Source organism: Sceloporus occidentalis, unplaced genomic scaffold (assembly GCF_023333645.1).
Source record: "Sceloporus occidentalis isolate IW3139 unplaced genomic scaffold, rSceOcc1.0.p SCAF_219, whole genome shotgun sequence".
NCBI lineage: Eukaryota > Metazoa > Chordata > Lepidosauria > Squamata > Phrynosomatidae > Sceloporus > Sceloporus occidentalis.
This window is the reverse complement of record NW_028317199.1, coordinates 28912-52638: the sequence shown is the minus strand read 5'-3', so window position 1 is coordinate 52638 and position 23727 is coordinate 28912. Positions and strand designations below refer to the sequence as shown.

The window sequence follows — 23727 nt, the reverse complement described above, 5'->3', positions numbered from 1 at the left end:
TTAAGAAGATTTTTTATTTTGCCGTCTCTGGGTCAGTGTGTTTTCTGTTTTGTGATATTTTAGAAATGTTTAACCAAATAATCTTGCTTGTTTTTTTCCTAATAACGCAGTGAGTTTGCGTATGTATCCTTGTGGTTTGCTATTATTTTTAACAACAATTTTTGTTCATTTTCTCAAGGCTGCTGGGGAAACTTCTAATCATTTAAATAAAGTTTGGAAGAAGGTTTGTATACCCGTGTGATGTAAAGAATCCTTTGGTCGTGTCGGTATATTTATTTTCGTCCACGCTCTCTGTAATCGCAGTTTATAGACATTATATGCTTGGACGTGGAAAAAATGTATACACACCTACAGTATTTATATAATGTATGCGGTTGTTCATACAATTAAAAATATATAAATATATCCTAATCGGGAATTCAATTTATTAAGAAGGATAAATGTATTAACCGCTTAAGGGTTAATACATCACTCCATATTCTCCATTTCAAAATAAATATCCCGAATAGGATTATTTTATTTCTTGTTCATTGGATCATTTTATACATTTTTTTCCCCTAATTTCCTGTTTTAAATGATTTTATAATCCTCTTGTTGCCAGAGGGGCTAGCAACAAGGTATTCCAGTGATAAAAAACAAAACACATTGCAACATAAGTAAACCCATTACTATAATATATATTGGGTGACGTTAAATTTAAAAAAAATATTATTTTTTCATAAAAAAATAGGTAGAAAACTCCTAGTTTTTAACCCTTTTTATTTTTAAAAGTCCCATGTAAATGACTGACTGCTTGTTTGAACATTGTAGATTAAATTAGCTCAGAGTCAGTTGAGAAAATCCTGCATGGAATGTATCTATAAACTGCAATTATAAGACATGTAATAATCATCTTATGGAACCTTATGTTGTTTGTTTGGTCTGTTTCTATACACACTATTAGTTTAAACATATGTACACAATGGGGAAGATCGACTAAAATCCAGAAGTGATAATTGTCAGCAAATGCAATATGTTTTATGATAATTATGGGATGTGATATTTATCTTTGGGAGTAATACTGAAATTGGAATTATTATTAATTATTACTCAAGAGGCTGCGGATATGAATCCTAATAGGTGGACCTCCATGGCAGACGTCGATCACAAGGGAGTGGGGGAAGTCATTGACTCCAAGCATCCCCAGCTCTGTCTGCTCAAGGATGCCCTCTTGCCTCTTATACATAGAGGGATAGGGAAACCTTCAGGCAACCATATCTTAATAGTTTCCAGAAATCATGATATACCCAAGAGATAAGGTTGGCTGGAGGATTGCATGCAGATACCATTCAGGCCCCAATCACAGGATGCCTATCGGTTCTAAAATCCCTGCTCCTCGTGGTTAAACTTGTCTTTCCTCAGAATGAATGGGGTGCTGCATGGAAATCAAATCATGATGATTTACTGCGCTATCGAGTAGCCAGTTTAATCTGTCTACATATGTCTCTACATTAGAACATTTGGAACCATAGCCTTTTTCTATGTAGCCTATAATTTCCCACCACAGCGATGGCACGGGATCACCAATCCCTATTTCTCCTACTGAGCAGAGGTGCATTCTAGTCAAGACCAAGTAGTCCTAGGGTGGTAGCTCTGGGGGTACCGCAGACCCTCTGCAACCAAACCTGGGGCAGGAGGTCCTATTCGCCAATCAGGCTCTTTTTGGACACCATTGCTAAATAGGCTAGTTACAAAGGAGACCTCTGATCTCCTTCATCTGGTCCATATACACTATGGAGGACTGTGCTGAGCCAGCGCATTCTTCATAGTAACATAGTAACATAGTTCATAAGGTTGAAAAAAGACCAAAGTCCATCAAGTTCAACCTATATACATATTGTGTCCCTACTGTGTTGATCCAGAGGAAGGCAAAAAAACCCTTATGAAGCAGATGCCAATTGCCCCATACCAGGGGGAAAATTCCTTCCCGACTCCAAATATGGCAATCAGAATAAATCCCTGGATCAACGTTCTGTCCCTATTAATCTAATATCCATAACTTGTAACATGACATACTCTTCAGAGGAGCCTTGTGTCCTGAAGGGGTGGCGTGCCGGGATATGACATATCTTGTCACTGATCAGTAAGTATGGAGGCCTTATGTTAGTTACCGGGCAGGGGCAAAGGGCCGACGAGACCACTTGGCTTTACCTGCCCCCAGGCTAGAAGGTGCCAGTCGTCCCCTGAAGAGCTGGAGTTTTGTATCTGAACTTACACTTCCAAATTTATCGCTGAGATTGGAAGTGTTTTTTTTTCCCTTTTTTTAATTTAACCTGATAATCTCAGACTTTGTCAAAATGTATTATTCCAACTCTATTGTCTATTGTTGACCTGCTAGTATGACTTGATTTGTGATGGGTTTTTTTTTTATATTTCTGATGCCATAAACCGTGTTTCAGTGTAATATTACATGTTATATGTGTTTCGTAGTAGTTGTTCATTATGGCCTCAAGTCGTCCTATTCAAACCTTATCTCCTGCGTTCACATTTATCCCAGTTCTGTAAGATAATATTTTATTAAATGTCTGTAACACGGTCATCTGCTTGCTCTCACAACAAACAAACTGAAAGGTGGTGTAATTAATGTAATGTGTGTGTATGTCCATCAGTCACAAACCCCCAAACTATCTCTCCTAGAGAACCAAACCCCTCTGTCCCTGTTTCCTCCCTGATGTCCCTCTTTTCTAGGAGTTTAGAATGTTTTCTGGGTATGACGGTATCACAATGTTCTACGGCCCTATAAGCCACAATAATGTGTGTAGAAAGAGAAGAAAATGTGTTAATATATTTAATTGTGTAAAACAAATACATTATTTTTCTTCTAAATATGTTTCTCAGTGCTTTAGTCCATAGTGATGAATTTGCTTAGAATAATGTCATGACGCATTTTCCTTTATACGCTAAATTTACCTTTGTTAAATGTATGGAATTTACCTTACAGATATACCTGGCCGTCCCATAACTCTAAAATCAACTTATTTCAGTTAAATAGTTTATCTGTTTCTTGATTAAGATGGTAGATTATTCTGACTGCCCATTGAGTCACAAAATAGTTTTTTTCTCTTTTCTGCAAAAAATTGGCCTGAGCTAAAAAGGGGGTCTTGGTTTGCTTCATCTACATTAAATAAGTTAGGGATATGTTGAGAATGTTAAATTAAATGGACTAGCAATTTCTACTAAACATAAATATATATATATATATAAATGTATGTCCTGATGAAAGTCAGTAATGACTGAAACGTCGACTTGACTTTGAATAAAATGAAATTGTCAATTTAAAGACCTGGAGTGCTGACCATCTTTTTGAAAGTGTTATATATATATATATATATATATATATATATATATATATATATATATATATATATATAATATTATAAATCAATAATAACTATTCGGTCCCCATCTCGCCAACACACTGGTTGGAAATGATTTTATTTTACTTGGCATGCTGCTTGTTGAATAAAGTATTAATAAATATAATGTGTATGTGTGTAATATATATATATATATATATATATATATATATATATATATATATATATATATATATATATATATATATATACACACATACAGAATATAAATGCCATCCAAAAATATCTTGTAGTAGTCATAAGATTAGACTACAATATGTATAATCTGTTGTTACAAGCTTCTTTCAAATTCCACTATATTCAGCATCTTTGTTGGTAAGAGTGGTCTCGTCACCCTAAACATACTCAGCACCAACCATAAAGCTTAAACAGCTGCCTGTTGTGTGTAAATATCTATAAAAAAGTTTAGAAGGTATTTGTAATAAAAGTTCTGCACAGGTAGCACCTTCTTTATTATTGTCAAGAACCAGGTTTTCCGGCTAATGTTTTAACCCCCTGACTTCTACCTCTGAATCTATCCCAGCAGGGCTTGTTAGACCCCAGAAGCCCGATAGCCACGGCTCGTAAAAAGTTTACTGCTATTGCAAAACTTCTTGTACTATTTCATACTGATTTCTAGAGATGAATCCTTCCCTATGGCCCCTAAAAACTGTCAGCTTCTGCCGTTAACCATATATAGTTTTCTGCTGCCCAGAATGTCACATATATATATATATAATGGTGAGATATATATATATATATATATATATATATATATAATGGTGATATATATATTTTACGTCCAAATTTACAATAATCTTATTGTATCATTTCTAAGCATTACAGAATTTATATTCTACATCATTTCAATATAAATATACGATATATATGACTGATAATGGTGTATTGCATCATATGCCATTGTGTCCCATTGTTTAGTTTTCATTATGTCAAAAAAAGTATTCTTTATAATAAATATTTATAATTTGTGCATAAAAATAATTAAGAGGCCATAATCAAGAGGATCAGAGGCTTAGATGGAATGTAACGGTTCGTGTTAGTGCATTCTAGTTTTGCATTAACCCTTTCAATGTATTTATTGTAAGATGCGATGCAAAGGTTGTTGGGGCTTTAAGTAAAAGAAAATAATGTTAATACTTTTTTATTTTTTTTGCTGAAATGGTGGGATATAAGTGGAACAGCCTCCCTGGGGAAGTGGTAGAGGCTAATACAGTGAGGGAATTTAAATATGCATTGGATGGGCGTATGGCTTCTGAACCTAAGACAGAACCAAGGACTGATTAAGGTCTGAGTCTTTACATCAGGGAAATGCAAGCAGACCAGATGGGCCAAATGGTTCTTATCTGCTGTCAACTTCTATGTCCCGTCCTGTTAAGAAGCGGACGTTCTTCCTTTTACTTTTTTTTTTGCAATTTGACTTCTTCACCTCCATTCCAGTAGTAACAGCCAGCTTGTTCGTTGGCATTTTGGTTAGAAGACTATTGCCCTGGAGGCTTAATCAGAAAATCACAATTGCAATTCAACCGAGAAATAACTATTTTTTTTTTTTCTCACAGGAGTAAACAAACTCTATCACAGCAATGATCTGAGTAGCCGCAAAATATTTATTTAAAAAATAAATAAATATATATTCGGAACAATTCAAAATGGAAGGGATTATCAAATCAATTAAAGCAACACTATTTCACAAATCAGTGTATATAATTGTGACTTTTTTTTAATTGGGTTTTGTTAGATTTTTTTGTTATCACGAGCTCAAAGATTTTTTTTTATTTATTTATTTATTTATTTTTACTCCATGCTGTTAAACGGATTCCGAAAATTCACATAACGCGTACGTTAGGAATCTTCACCATAAATTTGTTTTGCTGTTACACTGAGACCGAAATGAGCAAAAAATAAATAAAAAAAAAAAAAAAAAAAGATAATTTCCTGTGATTACGAAAAGGAATGAAAAACTGCCTCGGCTGCCGGAATAAAATCCTCAGGGTCAGGACAATTTACACATCACTTATAAAAGTTCATAACTGGTTCTAGCTGCAGGCAGTAAAACTGCATTATTCCAGTCCACTTATCATGGCTTGACAAGGTCATCTCTCATGGGGCAGTTGAAGAAGAAGAGTGTATGTCTTTTGCCAACCACATGGGTACTGCGTAAAGACAACGCTGTATTTTTACAGTAGAAGTTAAGATTATATATAGCATTGGCAGAACCATAAAGAACCTGATGGATCAGGGGCTTCAACAACTAGAAATATATAAAAATAAAATAAAAAACACTCAGTTTTTGTAATTCCAGCTGATGCTTAACTAGTTAATCAGAATGAACTTCTGCGTTGCGCAATGGAATCTCTGTATATAAGGCTAGAGGAAACTTAATCTCAGAGACATATTTGCCGCTGCCCTATGCCTGACCCGGGGCTGCACCCCCAGTTACCCCCTCAGCGACCGCCATCCTCACGACGGAACACCCAGATAGGATGTCATATCCCACCGCTCAGTGTCTTAAGAGGGATGAATGCAGTCCATGGAGGTCTGTGCCGGCTTGGGACGCCAGATCAAGCCCTTCTAGTGCTAAATGGGATCTAAATAGATCATATGCACATGTGGAGGCCATCATACCAAGGAACTTCCTAATTAGAATAACCCTGGGACTGTTTAAATATCAATTAACAAATTAACCCTCTAATAGCACACCTTGGAGATTCTGTTCTTTCTTTTTACTTCACTGAGAAGATGGTAGATAGGTGGGACAGCCCTCCAGCAAAAGTGGTAGAGCTTAATGCAGTTTTTTGTGTATTTTTTTTCTGGGAAAGTTAGCAAGTTTAGTGAGTGTAAGGTTACAAGTAACATATATAATTAAAACTTGTCCACAATAAGTACTTTGTATAAAAGTTTGGCATGATAAGGTCGGTATCAGTGTGCGCTATTGAAATAAGGAATGTGTAAGTAGATACGAAAAATCTTTTTTTGTTGTTTCTTTATTAGTGATTGGATCTTTCAGAAGCCAGATTTTGAGACCTATTGAATCACACTTCATATGCATACAATCTTCAGTGAAATCTATTTCCATGCAAAGTTGGGTTCATTAGGTCATAGAGTGAGGAGGTGATGGTCTCTAGGTGATAACGTTTAAATCAAATTAAAGTTCCTCATATCTTTTAACATGAGTGTCAGAAAACAAAATATCTGGAAACATGCATCTTGTTTTTTGAAAATCCCAACAGTGGTGAGGAAAAAAATAAACTTTTGACTTTTTTGATGAACTGTGAAAAATGAGGTCTATCTCAGAAGACACGTCTTGTTTTTTGAAAATGTCAACAATGGTGAAAAAAAATACTTTGGCTTTTGTCAGAATTCTTCAAGTTCTGTTATGTAATCTTGCGGGAGTCTTATTTCTGGTACAGAAGGCATCATCCTTAACTTTTCTTGCCGCTGTTTGCTCCTAGGGATATGTATTTTGTGAATCACACCTTCGTTATCGTTAATGTCCACTGTTCCAGCATTCGCACAGCAGATTTTCCAAATGTATTCTGTTTTGAAGCCAACAATTATCCTAACGTAAGTGTTTTGTATTGTGTAGATTGGAGTCTGGAATTCAAACATAGGTCTTAATATGACAGATGGTTCCAAAGACAAGTCAACCAACATAACGGATTCACTGGCCAACAGAACTCTAATAGTTACAACCATTCTGGTAAGTAAGAACTGGCCAATGTATCAGTGAACAACTATCTTCCATTAAAATAAGGGTTAGGATTGGTAAAAGTGAAGATAACATATATTATTTGATTAAGGAAAACAATATTGATTAATGGTCTCAGAGTTGTTATATATAGTCTGCTCTGGCACTGAAGGCTATTACATATTTATGGACGGCTGAATAGTTGGTATCTGCGGAATGGAGAACGCTGTTCAAAATAATAAAAATGTAATCCATGGACCCTCAATTTACATTGTGTATTCTTATCGTGATATTTCAGCAGTAGATCAATCAAGCACTTCGGCACTACGAGCTAATAGAGGATCAATGAGTATTATCCATAATGTGAGATAGATTCCCATCCCTAGCTGGAAATCTCCATTTACGGCTTAATTGAACAAATTACTTCAATAAGGAGACTCATTGATGTGATGAATAAAATCTGAATTAATGCAAACAGAGAGTAGATGTCCTAGATATTAAAATTAGAACAGTGAAACATTAAAAACCTGCTGATTATTATTCAAAATTTTTGTCTTTTGACCATTTTGATTTAATATTGATAAAGGATAAACCTTTTCTTAACCATTTGGGTGCCCATGCTTTACCCATCAGATGTTCCATAGCGTTATTTTGAAACCAATTTCTATCTTACGCATCTAAAACATCAATCAAAATAGGAATTAAAATAATTTATGATAATGAAAATACCAACCCATCTTGTTACGGGTTTTTAGGGTTCTCATCATATTCTTCTTGTTTCCCCTGACCTGTACCATGTATGGGTTTAAAAGGGTGCTAAATCAGGAAAAGGAGTTTTTTTTTTTTTTTCTTTAACAGCTATGAATTAATAGATTTTCTACATGTAAATTGTCATATGAACTTATATGGGATGGGGCATTTGGTATTTGCATCCAAATTGTGTGAATGCTTTATGAATTACAGCAACTTTCATATATGCCCCACCACCACCCTTTTTCAGGCACTCAAAATTAGGTGGAGAATTGAGTGAGAATTCGTTTCATGGCCAGAAGCGGACTGTTCCCTCATTATTTAATTAACAGTTAAGCAGTTAAGGGTCTGGGGTTGATTTCAAATGTCGAATTTGTATTTAGAAGCTGGGTCCAAATAGTTGTTAAGGGGAGTAAAGCAGGTCATCATTCGGCTGAAAAACCAAAACAAACCCATCAAAAAAACATTAGAAGACAACAATATGCTGCATTCTAAAAAAGAAGGAACGCACTGGTGAGCTCGTCCACCTCAACAGGCCTGAGCGACCACCGAAAGCAACTAGTGGATGATAGCAGAAGTCTAGAATCAAGAGAAGACTGCATGGAAGCAAATACAGAGGGTTTACCACAGGGTGTAAACCACTGGTAAACCGCAAGAGTAAGAAGGCCAGATTAGATTTTGCCAGAAAACATACAAAAACGGAGGCACTAGTGTTGAAGATATGACTGCTGACAAAAGCTATGAATTCTGAAGTATATAGGGGTATACTATCCACTCAGATTCAGCCTAATGCTTCAAAACCATTCAGAATGGACAATGGACAGTGGAAATTTCTTCAATGGCCTAACTTCACCCAACCCAACTGACCATGCATTTAACAAGCTGAAGACAAAGCTGAAGGCAGAAATACCCATAAACACGTAGCATCTTAAGGCAGCCTCCAAGTCCTTGGCAAAGCACCATTGGGGAGGAATTGGTGATGTCCATGGGTTCCAAACTTCAGACATTCACTGCTAAGGATTTTCAACCAAGTATTAGGAATGATAATTTCGTTTGATTGTTTTTTTTGTCTACTTACTTCCGAGCTCCTGAGGATGGGGGACTATGGATGAAAATTACTGTAATTCCCAATTTGGATGTAAATAGCTTCAAATGTAAGCTGAAAATCTGTACTTCAATCACATTTTTAATGCCAGTGATTGGCTGCTTCAAGTAGTCAATCAGTGGCAAGAATTGTCAGACCATAGGTAAGGGCTTTATTTAATTTTTAGAATGCATAATAAGGTACTCGGAGTACTTTTATATGCAATTCTCTTTAGTGGGGCTGTCGGGGACCCCATCCCTTTAATCGTTTAGCAAATTACGGCCTGTGAATCACATTTCCAGTCTGTCTTATATTTTCGTTTTGTTTCTTCTTTTTACAGGAGGACCCGTATGTCATGTATAAGAAGTCTGACAAACCGCTTTATGGAAATGATAGATTTGAGGGCTACTGTTTGGATTTACTAAAAGAACTCTCAAACATACTAGGTTTCATTTATGAAGTCAGGCTGGTAGCTGATGGCAAATACGGAGCTCAGAATGACAAAGGAGAATGGAACGGAATGGTCAGAGAACTCATTGACCATGTGAGAGAAGCCAAGATTTATTACGTATTTATTTATGACGGGAGCTGGCAGGCATCATGCCCTTTGTTAAATGTTTGACATGTATTTAAGGGCTTCCAATAATTCTTCTTGGAGATCATATATTTAAAATACGTAGAGTCTTTTTGTTGGACACCCCAGTATAGTACCAAGAATGCATTTAAGGTACAACCATCTCTGAACTAGAATGGCATTGCTTACATGTTTACTTAAAATATTTAAAAAAAAAAAAAACCTCTTTCATACAGAAAATATTCACTAGCGGTTTCTTTTTTTAATAACTCTCTTCTTTTGAACATTTGAAATGTTAGCTCTATCATTTTGTGTGTCGTATCCCAATTTCTCTTCTTTTGACAGAAGGCCGATCTGGCGGTTGCGCCTCTTACCATTACCTACGTCAGGGAGAAAGTGATCGATTTCTCCAAACCATTTATGACACTGGGTATCAGCATTTTGTACCGGAAGCCCAATGGTACAAATCCCGGTGTATTCTCCTTTCTCAATCCCCTCTCTCCTGACATCTGGATGTATGTGTTACTTGCCTGTCTGGGAGTGAGTTGTGTGTTGTTTGTCATTGCGAGGTAAGTCGCCTGCATTCTAGTTTGTGTAATATTATTTGTTAATGAAAGTAACTAAAGCTGATACTTATATCAAGGGATACTTAATGAAAATAATGAAAGCGGATACTTATATCAAGGGATGACTCCGCTATCTTTATAATATAGCATATTAATATATTTTAATTAGATGTCTTTGCTACCGTTTAGCAACATTGTAAATTACATAATGAATACTACGCTTTCCGCATTATCATGATTTTTACTAAGAAATTAGGTATACTATAATGATGTTATCATTGACAACCGCCATAGAGCATAGTGTAAAAAAAAACAAAAAAATTATAATAAACAAAATAGTGTTTTTATGCCCATTATGCTCATCATGTCTGTGGTGTTTGTGATATATCATACAACCACTTTGGTATAGATACTAAAAACATGTTTTTGGTGAATTTAGCTGTTTACCAATAAAGCCCTAAGTTCATCAATAAGTATTTTGATATATAAAACAATTATTTTTGATGCATTCAAGCCCTACATGAACCTTCTTACAAATTCAGCCTTTTCCCCATCAAATTAGTAGAAACCTGGTGTAATGTTTAATATTAAAAAAGGAAATAAAGCTAAAATCTGTTTCTTTTTTCCGAAGCACGTTGAAAGTCATCTCAGAATATTTACTTGTTAATTAGTGGGTTTATTACAATCTGGTTTCATTACTTCGGCTAAAGTAAGCCCCCTGAGTTATAAGAGTTAATAAATTCAGAGATTAATCATAATGTAGAAACAGTAATTAAAATGTATTTGGTGTGACATCGGCAATTAAAGGAGCTCTGTAATTACAAATCCCACAGACACGGTCTGACGTTACTGTGTGGAGACACAAAGATCGCTGTTCTCAGGTTATTGCCACACGATTAAAGGGAAATCATTTTTTTTTCCCTCTCTAATTAATTGGGAAATTCAAATGAATATGCAGCTTTAAACGTACCCTTTGACGCTCCTTTTATCTATAGCTGGAGGGCATGTTTCTGTAATACTCTAGAGAAAGGCTAAGTTACTGGGTTTGCCTGGATAATGCTTTTAGAGCTTTAGATTAACGCGGGGTTTCTTATATATCAGTGGAGTTAATACAGAGTTAGTACCAGGAGTCTGGAAACAAGTAAGGCAACAGTTCCTCCTTCAAACAAGACGGGCCGGCCTGGTCTTGCCATAGGACATAACAAGGCAAATCATTGGTGGGACAATGCTGTTTCAGGGCCTAGTTGACATTATATAAGTTGACCTGTTGGCTGGGGTACTAAAAATGCCCAGCTGGGACCCTGAGGACAGTAAGAACCGTGGGTCTTCTGGCTTCTGTGAGGAACTCTAAAAAAGCTGGAACTTTTATCCCACCAGGCATCATAGAAGTTTTACATATTGGGTGGATACCTAAGTTCACATGCTATTTGAATATTCAGCGTATATATACAATATATATACGTATATATACACCATATGGTCAACTACGTCTTTTTAAAAGTAAAAGAAAAGCAGACTGCCTTGTCAAAATAAAAAAAGGTGGATATTTTCTTTATACATTGAAAAATTGAAAAATGCTCATAAATGTATTAATTTTACTGGAAAGCATTAAATGATAAGTTTTAGTCATTGTTTTGTTCCTAGGCCCAAAGGCTACATGAATTCTATATGGGAGATGTAGGAGAGAAGTTGAGGGAAATGGACAAAAAAAGTGTAGAAATGGAAAACATTGGGCTGCAGTAACCGAGCTTAGTGAGTCATATGAAGGTTTTTTAGGTGATATTGCAAAATCGTAAAAATGATGGACCAAGGGATAGCAGGGAAAGAAGAAAAATAAGAATAAATTAAAAATGCCAATTGACACCCTTTATTATTTCTGAAACAGTTTATATACCGTATTTGGCAGATTGTTCTTCAGTAACCAGTTTTTGTGTACTATTGAAGAACTTGCTATTAACAGCTTTTATTGTTAATATAAACCTGATTGTTCGTAGGAGCTTCACCAGAGTTCTGTAGACCTCTTTTGTCTTGGCAAATAAATATTTTTGTTTGTGCGACATGAAAATTACTTACACTTTACTAAAAAGAGCATATTAGTCATTTCAAAGTGTCTTCCCTATTTCATAATACATGTCCACAGCAAACCGGGATCAAATGCTATCCCTGAAAGCAAATCTCACACACCGATTACCTTTATCTTCCTGTTCAGTCAGCTTCTTCAGAAGACAGTGGCTTCAAGATGAATAAATAATAATATAAAGAGACAATTTTGGATTCTCTGTTTTGATAGTGATTCATTTATATTCTCAACAGAACTGTAAAAAAATAAAGGTTTGGGCCACAATTAATTTAATGGTATAATTCAGCATAACATAGAACCTATGGGGGTTTTCAACAAAATGGGTCCCAGTTAGACAACAAGGATCTTACTAAGAGGCATACATGACCTATGTCAAGGACGTGGTGCTAGGACCATCCTTGGGTCACAGACTGGGAATCGGGTAAAGCCAGGTCCCTTTTCCTCCCCCAGTAACTCACATACGCACTTACACACTCATGCTAACGCATAGTCCCTCTCTCACACTTACATATACAAATTCATGCTCACACACAAACACACACACTTATGCATTCACTCTCACTCAGACATAGAGTCCCACATACATACTCCTTTCCTTACCTTCTCACTCACCCCCTCAGGATAACATGTCCATCCTGTCACAGTGGATTAACAGTGGCTCCTAGGATGCTGTATACTTTCTTACATCATCCTACATTTTAGACTCCCACAGTCGCTTGGAGGCACAAAAAGTGTACTTTTGTAGTGCTAAAATGGGACCTAGAAGATATCGTCTGTCAAGTTCGTCACACCCCATGCACATATCCAAGTGCTACATACGTGTTGTTGTTATGTAAATAAAAATAGATGGATGCAAGCAGCTCATCGCAAAACACTAGGGGTTATATATAAAGAGCAATCATGGTGCAAAAGTCATAGTAATGGGTGACTTACCATAGCAGCCAATGGACTGTTCTTCTTAAGCGATCCTCTTACAGCACTTTTGAACCACACTTGCTCTTTTTGCCTAACACCCAATAAATTTGTCATCCTTTGGCCATGAAATGCTTACGTCCTCACATAACTCACACTACTCTTTATACGACTGTAAATGAACTCTTATGTTTGCCTGCACCGATAGAATGTAAAATGAAACTGTTTTTATGTCTATGTTTTACATTTGCGTTGATCTCACTTTCTCTCTCTGTTCTTTCTGCATTAGCAGGTTCTCTGACATTCTCTTTGCTTTGCTGATGTTTACAGACTGTTTCTGTTAACAACCACAGGTTCACACCGTACGAGTGGTATAACCCACACCCGTGCAACCCAGACTCAGACGTGGTGGAAAATAATTTCACTTTGCTTAATAGTTTCTGGTTTGGCGTTGGAGCTCTCATGCAGCAAGGTATACAGGTCACAAACCCTTCTCACACACATCCCACAGTCTGCTTCGGGGCTTCTGTGTTGGTAAACTCCACCATGTGTCCCTTCTTTATATACTGTAAACCCTGATATTAGCTTGCTAAAAAAACCACAAATTTTATAGAATATAGAGACCCCAAAACCCCTTTAAGAGACAGATGGCGGCACAAATACCAGGGTCATAATAACAGAACAACTTTGCAAGATGTAGGGAGGTTGCACCAAGATTCTATTGGGTTTCTCTGTCATCGCACCATATTTATTATTATTATTAGTTATTGTTTTATATAGCGCCATCAAATTCCGTAGCGCTGATATTTATAACTTTGTCCTGAAAGTTATTTTCTTTATAAAGATAGCGCAGTGAGCTTGAGTTAGACGCAAAGGCTTTCACTCTAATAATGAATAACGTTTAAGCCTTTAAGTGTCAAAAAAAAAAAACACACCTAAAATCCTTTCTTCTTTGGCATTTAATACCATGATTAGCTTGATTATTAATCACGACTGAAAACCAAACACGTAATTCATTGAAATGAATGAACAGGCACCTTAATTACTGCAAACAGGTGTGTACGCATAAACATAGACATATAAATAGAATACGAGTATTTTCGCATTATAGAAATTCTGGCATTTTTCTGCTTAGCCATCAATCATGAATAATTGTATTTCTTTAATCTGCTATACTTAACTGTAATTTGTGTGAATGAATGCACCACATTCCTTCGGTATTCCAGACACAGATTCCGCTTCTGTAGGAGTGGATTACGGCGCTGTCCAGTTTGTAAATGCGCTATTAACTAATTTTTTTTTTGTGCTGGTATCGGCAGTTTAAATAAAGACGTCTGTGATAAAGCCAGTTACAGGAATGGCTGGCTGACGTCAATACAATAAAATATATGTCCCTCATAATAAAAGGCATAAACCTGAAGTACATACAAAGAGCTTTCCCTAAAAAAGAAAATTACATTTTTCATGGGGGCGTGAATAACGTAATGTAAAGATTTGTAACAGGAAAAAACGTAGGAAACCAGATAAAGAAATTTTAACCAATCTTGGTACCTGAGGCTGATGGACTCAAAGACCAAAGAGCACAATGGGAAGTGTGAAGCGACGCGTAATGTATTTAATTTGCTTTGTTTTGGGGTCCTTTAAGCTTCGGATCTAGGATTTTTGTTTTTAAGTGCACATTTCTATGGACTGACAGTCGTGAGATCTCGATGTGTTCACTTAGATTTTTGGTCCCTGTTGGCTTTAGAGCACTGAAAAAGACCTTGGGGATAACGTCAATATGGCAAGACGTTTGGAATGTTGACAGGTCTGCTTCATTCTTCTTCTGGGTATTTGTCACAAATCAGTGCATTAGCCATCTTCATAAACTCACCTTCAGCATGTTTCTGTCTTGTAGAGATACTAGAAGACAAGCAGAAACAACTAGATCTTTTGTTTGTTTGCCGGTTTCTGCAATGACCTGAATACAATCTCCAAGAATAGGAAAAGGAGGGATTAGTAACACGTTTTACAGCATATCAAATACTCAAATACTCTGTGTTGTGAGAAATGAGGATTTAAACGATTGATGCCCTTATTACTTGATTTCAACTCAAACATTATAACATGAGTCCATATAGAAACTACAAATTTCAAAGGAGGTGTCACTAATTAAATGACTAATTAATTTGCGGTATTTCCCATCTCAGTGATAATTTGTGTTTTAGGACTTAAACCAGTTATTTTTGTAGCATGTGTTGGTTTTTTTCTCGAAGAAGTGATCAGCGAATTCAAAGATCCCACTTTCGTACATTTTTCTCTTTCTTCTCAACATTTTTTTTTGTCTGCCTACTTAGGAGGAGAAATAGCTGGACAGAAAAACGTTGTGGGTGATCCCGATAACATTAGCCTTTATGTACATGTCTTTTTTGGAGATCTCCAATCTCACTGATCTCCAAGTAGATTACTAAAGATAAAATAGAATGTGCCGAATAAAGCTAGAAACACAACTCAGATTTCATCCAGATTGTTTTTAAATTGCACAAGCAACATTAGTCCATTCAATCAAATCATATGGGTGTTATAATATAATATATATATTTTGAGTAAGCGGTATGAGGTTTTACAGTATCAGGCAGGTTTTGTAGCTGTCGTTGCCTCCTCTCGAATGCCTCCTTTCCTCTATCCATACGTAATGTCCTGTTAAGAGATGGACAACCTTTGGCGACCTGGTCACTGCCGACTCTAGAACTTCAGTGATGCTCGACTGCCAGCATACATTCAAAGATGCCGACCTCTGGGCATCGGTTGATGGTTGGACGTCATGGGAGTCAGAGCCGGCAGTGGCCGGGGTATCCGAGGTTGTGTCTCTGATCCTGCCTTTGGAGTTTACCATCATCCACAGCAAACTGTGGGATGCAGTCTGTTCGTTACCACTACCTTGGGTACATGACAGTCAGCCCCAACCAGACTCTGCTTTCTGTCTTTCAGGATGTAGAAACAAAAAAAAAGTCATTTGAGGCTAAATGTTTCCATGCACAAAACGTGTGGTACGTGTGATCGCCAGCGGTCCTTCGCTGACCCGTTCATCACTGGAAGGGCCTGGACTGCACCCACAGGCATATCCCTCCAGAGCTGAAGGGGTTCGACATATGGAGTTTAAACAAAAAAATAATCAGTCTCTCCCCTGTTATGTTTTTTTCTTTCTTGTTGCCGAAGTGCTTGATGTCTGTGCTTGACTGGAAGCCATTTTTGTTTAAATTCTTAAATGTGATGATCAGACTTTCTCTTTTCTGCAGAGCGTGAGCAAAGTCTGGATCAGGATTGGCTGTCATGTCTGCCGTAAAAAGGCACTAAAGAGACTACAGCAAGTATTGTCTCTGACCCAGATTTCTGCTAGAAACGGTTGCATGTTTTTTTTGTCGTTGATCTAATTAATGTTCAGTATTTCATCGGACTTCATTAGCATTGCCATAAAGCATCAGCTCAGTGAGGTGATTGCCCAACAATGGCAAGTTGAATTTTGACCAATACTGGGCTAGTGAGTAGATTCCTGTAAGTTGCAATCAATAAATTACCTATAATAAATAAATAAATTAGCAATAACCCTGTGGACCACTGTAAGAGTTCTAGTCCATGTGACCTGGAATTCTAGAAATCTAGTCCTACAAGAAGTTCTAGATTCACATTTCAATAATTGTTCTTGGTCCTGGTATGTTCTTAGCCATCACATTTATTTAAAACGCACAGAAAAACCAAACATGACAAAAATGCATTACATGAATGTTCCCCAAAAAGATTTTAGTTTAAACCAACAACCTTTTGACTATTTATAGTCATAAAAAGTGGCATGTGCTGCAATAAGCAATATAATTTCACTGATCTATCAGGTTTAATTATTTTATTGATGGTTTCTGGGAAACATAATCTACCCATAATAAAGTACAGTCGTAAATTGAGTTACATTATCAGTAAGAAAAAAGACTAATGGATCACTTATATAGTTCAGTTATACATTCATCTGTCATCAAGTCTATAGGTAAAAACTTAAAATATACTTGTTCATGAGCTTCCATAATGCCAAAGAGATGCAAATGTTTAGATTCCTTTAGTCTTCGTTATATTCTGCAAACCTAAACTACATGTAATGCAGTTATTCTGTCCCATCTGTTTGAAACTCTATTCTCTACCAGACTGCCCCATCTCCTCCTTTCAACCGCAAGTAATCCATCAAGTACATTCAAATCTGGTGCCATCGCTAAATCTGCTTCCCCCAGGCCCAGACCCAAAAAACCCTGAGGGTACCAACAATGACTGCTGAATTAGAACTCTCACAATCCTCTCCTATCATTGTCTGGTTTTAGGTTAGCTGATGTTCTTGGGACTCATACTTTTGACAGCTGGGCAGCTACCTGGTGTTGGCTATCGATGTTTCTGATTGACCTAAAAAACCCAAATGTTTATGTCCATTGAATCTAGATTAAAAACGGTCCAGCTAGTTTACAGAAGTGTTCCCGTTAAGGTGGTGAGATCAGCGCAGAAACACATAATCACTAGTTTTTGGCATAAAAGAAGAACCTAAGCGCTCTCTGTTTGTGTATATGAGAACACGTCACATTGTAAAAGAAAAAGTGTAGAACAAATAATACCAACACTTCCACAATAAGGCAGGTAATAACGGTTAGATAAACACACCAAGGTGCCGTTGGAACTTGGTGTCAAGTGCTCTTGTGTGTATCGGTATGGTTTCATTGTTAATGGGATACTAAGGCACTCAGGGGACCTCAGCTGCTTGCCATTTAATTGAAACGTGCATTCTGTGTAAACATTTCGCATCTCGTGCCAGGCTTGACGTTGAGTATCTTCATTGTGTCTGACAAGGTGTAGAGCAACCTGATCGACAAGAAAAAAAAGTAACTTGTTAGCAGAGCAGTCAAATGATAAAAGCAGTTCTGCTAAAAGAAAGCTATATTTCACTTTACAGAAGCTGAATAACCTAGTTTCTTAACAGATCTGGAATGGAATCACTTATCCTGACTGATACATTACACCGATATGATTAAACATAAAGGAACGTTAATGAATAAACATTGAAATGTTTGGAAAAGGTTTTCATTTTTGAACAAAACTTTACTTCTCTCGTTTTCATCAAATCCTAGACATGTCTAGAAAACAGATTCTAAAATTTACATCATAAATATTCCATATTTTGCTGTAGATTCCTATCGGCTGCTGGGTCCCTCGTTTATCTCACCAGCCCCCAAAAAAAAAAATGTAAAAAAAATTCCAAAAGTGTGTAGAATACAAATTTTCTACTTTACAATATAAATTTATATATAATTTTGCATTAAATTCCTTACTGACCAGCCAATAGGAATTTAAGTTTAAAAGAGTTCCGTGTATTGTATGGACTTTTTTGCCAGTAGTGAAAAAGTAGTTTTTTGCTCAAAAATGTAAACATTTTCTCATAGAAGTTTTAATTTTTAATCAATATGGGACACGTCATAGGCTTATACTTTTTCATAAGCTTGTCACTAAACATCCCTTAATTGTAGACTTAAGTCCATGGCGTCCTGTCCCAAACCTGTGCCGATCACGAATGCATTCTGTGCCCCTTTGATTTACGCATGACTATGTCTCACGACAGGATCAGAGCTAATGCCCAAAGCCCTTTCTACCAGAATAGTGGGTGGTATATGGTGGTTTTTCACCCTGATCATCATATCCTCCTACACTGCAAATCTGGCGGCCTTCTTAACAGTGGAGAGGATGGAATCTCCTATAGATTCCGCAGATGATTTGGCGAAACAAACAAAGATAGAATATGGAGCCGTAAGAGATGGATCAACGATGACTTTTTTCAAGGTAAGGATAATTAACTAGGATTTCCTTGTTACTTTTTTAAAGAAAAACCTGTTCGTCTATGTTTCAACGCCAAGTGATCACATAACATATAAACAATATAAATACTACAGATGTTAGATTTCATAAAATGCTAATTTATGTTATATTTGAAATACTGGTGATTTAGATGTTTTTACAAATGGGGGAAAAACTATATCGTTTTAAGCAATAAGGAAGCTGATTCTAATCATGATATCTTACTAAATATACTTTATAATGGTCTCCTTGGCCATTTATTGAAAAAAAAAAAAGTCGGTGATTATCGTGTAGTATATCCTAATGTTTTTAGATTTATTTTTTTTTACTTTGAAGTTGGTATAAGGTGCTATGATTGGGTTACTTTTGAGGGATTTTACATAATACAAAATCAGCATTTGCTTTCTCTTTTTTTTTTTACCTGGAAAAAAACCAGGTTGGCCGTCTTTTTAATACCGGCTATACTTTGTTTTATCGTCACGCTTCTAATTTCTTTTATTTTTTTTTCCCCTCCTCAAAATCAATTTTAATGATGTTACAGCTACAAAAATTCAGGTTGCAAAATGTCATTGTTCTTAAAGTCTGGTTTCTAGGAAACCACCGCATGTGAGTGGGTATTTCAATGGGTGATGAATTACGCTTAATTAAAGAATTCTCGGCTAGATAATTAAGAGGAGATACGCATAGAAAAAAACGTGTGTGTTTTCGTAACTTGCAAGGGAAGCGAGATCTTTTTTTGATCTTCTGATGTTATTTAATTTCTGAAATTCTACAAAACATCTCCCGTCTTCAGGGTGTCTCGAAGGAAAATAATGGTAGAGGACTTTAGCGTGTGTGCATTTTGTATCAGTGTTGGGCTTAAAAAATTATAATGTCATTTAAGTAAATAAAAGGATTTTTAATTACATTTTTACAGTCATAAACTTGAAAAACATAAAACATTGTGGGGTCTATTCACTAAGCAAAGAATTGGGGAGAATTTCAAGGAATGTGCAAGAGAATCGCAAAATTGAGGCTAAAATAGCATCGTTCCCCTTCTAATACTCTTTTCCCCAAATGTGTTTATGAACTCTGCTTGATGTTTCCCGATGTATTTTTTTGTATTAACTCTTTCTCTCTTTTCCCTTTTTTTTTTTTTTTTTATTTAACTCATTTTTTTCTACTCCAGTTTGTCTCCCCACCCATCATTTTTTAATTAAACTACCTCTCTTATCTTGGTTCAACCCTCACCTTCATATCTCCCCAATATTTTACACCTCACCATTACATCTCGTCCATGTTTTACACCCCCCATTACATCGCGCCTATGTAATATTCACATTTATATACACACGCACTCACACATGTATAAGAAACAGATCTTTAGTCCAATTCACATGGAAGTTTCAATCTATTTATATACATGCGATAACTATTTTTATACACTTACCTTATTTTATACACCAACATACTTCCCCACACACACTAACATATTTACACACACATACACAAACACACCAACATACTTTCTCACACACTTACATACTTCCCCACACTAACATATTTACACAATCATACACACACCAACATACTTTCTCTCACGCGCACACATATTAACATACTTCCAGACAGACACACTAACATTCTTTACACACACCCCTACCTTTGTTGGTTCTCCTGGTTCTTGTCCTAGCCCCCCCCCCCATAATACAAGAACCCCCTGTTGTGCCAGTGGAGCAGTGAAAGTAGATCCTATGATCTCCCTCACCTGGCCCTAAGATTACAAACACTTGCTAGACATTATATAGATCCCCGGTCGCCGTTTGTCTGTCCTCTTTATCGTAATCTAACTGGAGGTCCCTCTTAGTTAAGTCTTATTTGCGCACAATTTGGTCTTCAACATAGCTAGTAAAACAACACGAGCCAAAATGTTTAAACACCTTCCACAAGCACGATGAAGATGCAATATGCATAAAACATAAAAGGTATAGTAGTGTTAAGTTGCGTTTAAAATATAGAGCCCATGCGAACGCCAAGCATTAAACCAAAACTTCAAAATCACTAAATCTTATAATTCCATCGCCTGCACCCAACACCAGCTGCACCTTGTCAATGTGGTTTCCCTTCCCACTGAGCCCACTTTATCCTGCTCCAAGTTCTTTATATGTTTGTACAAGTCCTAGAGGGCAACTCTGGCTAAAAAATGTCCAGATAAGCCTGTACGCCTGCTGTTTAAAGTACACGTCATAAAAATCACACACACACACTTTGTAAATCCTTTTCTAACTCCTATTCAAATGTCACATCTGTTTCATGTACTGAACATTTAGTGATGGGGAGGCTAATTCTCAATTAGCAAAATGTCTGTAGGGCTTTGTTTTCTGATCTCCTGTTTCTCTTTCTACAGAAATCTAAAATATCCACGTATGAGAAGATGTGGGCTTTTATGAGCAGTAGACAGCAGACAGCACTCGTTAAGAACAACGATGAAGGAATTCAGAGAGTACTCACCACTGACTACGCTCTTCTAATGGAGTCAACCAGTATTGAGTACGTGACTCAAAGAAACTGCAACCTGACTCAGATTGGAGGACTTATCGACTCCAAAGGTTACGGAGTTGGGACCCCAATCGGTACGTTATCTTCTCCCAAAAATCGGATTCTTAATGTTGTTTTGCTTCTGAATACAGTCTATACACATCTTAGTGAATTTCCCTGATGTATTTTGGAAGAATCTACCACTTTTTGCTCTTCCTCCCGTTCGTTGAATGCTTTGTGCATGTATGCATGGTGCATACCTTTTATATAACATTTCTGCAGATATGCTCTCATTTACAAGTCACACACAGCTTAAGGGTTAATGAATCTGCAAGTTGCTTGCTTATGTTCAGAAAGTATAAGTGAGCAAAGTGTTAATGTAGAGCAAATGCAGGTAGACAATAGTGAAGAAGTAAGTTGGACTTAAGTCAAATTCTACTTAGTTTACCGTCACAAACTCATGTTTTCTGCCAACTCGCATGCACTCGCAGTTTAGCACTGAAATTATTGGCATACAGCTTTATAGCAAACCAATTGATTTCTAAGGGTTCTGGTAATTTATGAACGATATGCTTCTCGAAACTGAAAAATATGCTTTGTGTAACATGTTATGTACTCTACATTAAGAATAATTGGCATGAATTTAGCCCTGTGCATAATTTTTATGCATTGGTCTCCTGTTTTCTACATATCTTATCTTAAAGTGTACTGTCATTGAAAAACGACAGTGTCACTAGGTAGACCATAACTTTTCACCTATACCTTGCACTAGGCAGTTGACTAGGACATGTATTGTAGAAAAATTATAATAACCCTTCCCCCATTTAACTACAAGAACCATAACCCCCCATGTGTGTAAGCAATACAATTACAAACACAAAATGGAAGAAACAAAATGGCCGTCTTCAGTTATCATGTTTTAGTCATTTCGCCTACATCATATCATTACATGAAAAAGAACAATGAGACGATTGCCTTTTTAATGATTTTTACAATCTGCATTGAGTTTGAAGCCCTGCCTACATGTGTGTTACTGTAACAGTATCTGGTTTTGCTACCATTTGCTATCGGTTTGTTCTTGCCATTTCTTTTGCAGGATCTCCATACAGAGACAAAATTACCATTGCAATACTGCAGCTGCAAGAAGAAGGGAAGCTACATATGATGAAGGAGAAGTGGTGGAGAGGGAATGGCTGTCCAGAAGAGGACAGTAAAGAAGCCAGTGCTCTAGGGGTGGAAAACATAGGCGGCATCTTCATAGTACTTGCTGCGGGGCTTGTCCTATCCGTGTTTGTAGCAATAGGAGAATTCATCTATAAATCCAGAAAAAACAGTGATATAGAACAGGTGAGTATGTCGGTCTTTCCGAATATCTATACCGCGAACGTCTTTAGCCTGGCAAACAGATGCCGTTCATGCACTCATGATTTGTTAAAGTTCATTGGGGAACACAGTGTATTACGATGAGGATGGAACGTGCTGACTTTGCTACAAATTAATCAAAGAGGATTTCCAATTAGAACTTTCCTGATTTGTACAAATCCAAGTCAATGGTCTTATAGATCGTTTGTAATTGTTCCAAATCACATGCATTTAACCAAAATCTTTCATTTAAGGGATATTCATGATGGTTACATAAAACCCCCTCACTGCACAGAAAACATTTCCAATCAAAATAGTCATCATCAAGTTGCGTCATCCATTGAAAGATCATTTACCTTAAAATTCACTTAATCAGAGAATAAATATTTCCTCTTGTTTCAAAATACATTTAAAACTATTTTGGGGTAACTAAGCTTCGCTATCCCTTTAGGGCAATGTCTTTTAATTTATCCCCAGCAGCACCCAGCTTACTGCTATTTAGGCTTGTTGTGGTGTAATTTACTTCAATGATGGGTTATCAGCAAGGGATAGAGGGGCATAATTACGTAATTAGTTGGCCTACTTTGCTTGATACATTTCAGATGGCGTTTCTCACACTGTCGCCTCTGAGGTGAGAAATTGGTAACATTGCCTTTAATGTATCCAACATAAAATAGAACCTCAATCCAACTATGATTCCAATAATCGTAGAGGACGGAGAGTAATTTAGCACATTTCACTAAGAAAAAACATTAAATCCATGGAGAGGTGAGACACTGGGTGGTAATGCAGTGAGGTCATTTTATTTTGGTTTGTCTTTATGCCAAAAACACCTTAAATTATTTGTAATGAAAAAAGGGTACTTGTAATCCCCGGTACACCAGGAACTGTTGTTACCCTATTTATACACAATTCATTGGTG

At 36.6% G+C, this 23727-nt stretch overlaps 1 protein-coding gene across 1 annotated transcript in view; it reads left to right on the top strand.

Annotated features, from left to right (window-relative positions):
• The window catches only part of LOC149277293 (glutamate receptor ionotropic, kainate 1-like), an 85698-nt gene that overhangs the window by 45217 nt on the left and 16754 nt on the right, over positions 1–23727 (top strand). Inside the window, exons 8-15 of the mRNA XM_089503070.1 lie at positions 179–223; positions 7000–7113; positions 9276–9479; positions 9855–10078; positions 13421–13539; positions 18694–18911; positions 21313–21538; positions 22540–22790. Coding sequence (XP_089359196.1) covers positions 179–223; positions 7000–7113; positions 9276–9479; positions 9855–10078; positions 13421–13539; positions 18694–18911; positions 21313–21538; positions 22540–22790 — 1401 coding nt within the window. The remainder of the gene's footprint in view (positions 1–178; positions 224–6999; positions 7114–9275; positions 9480–9854; positions 10079–13420; positions 13540–18693; positions 18912–21312; positions 21539–22539; positions 22791–23727) is intronic.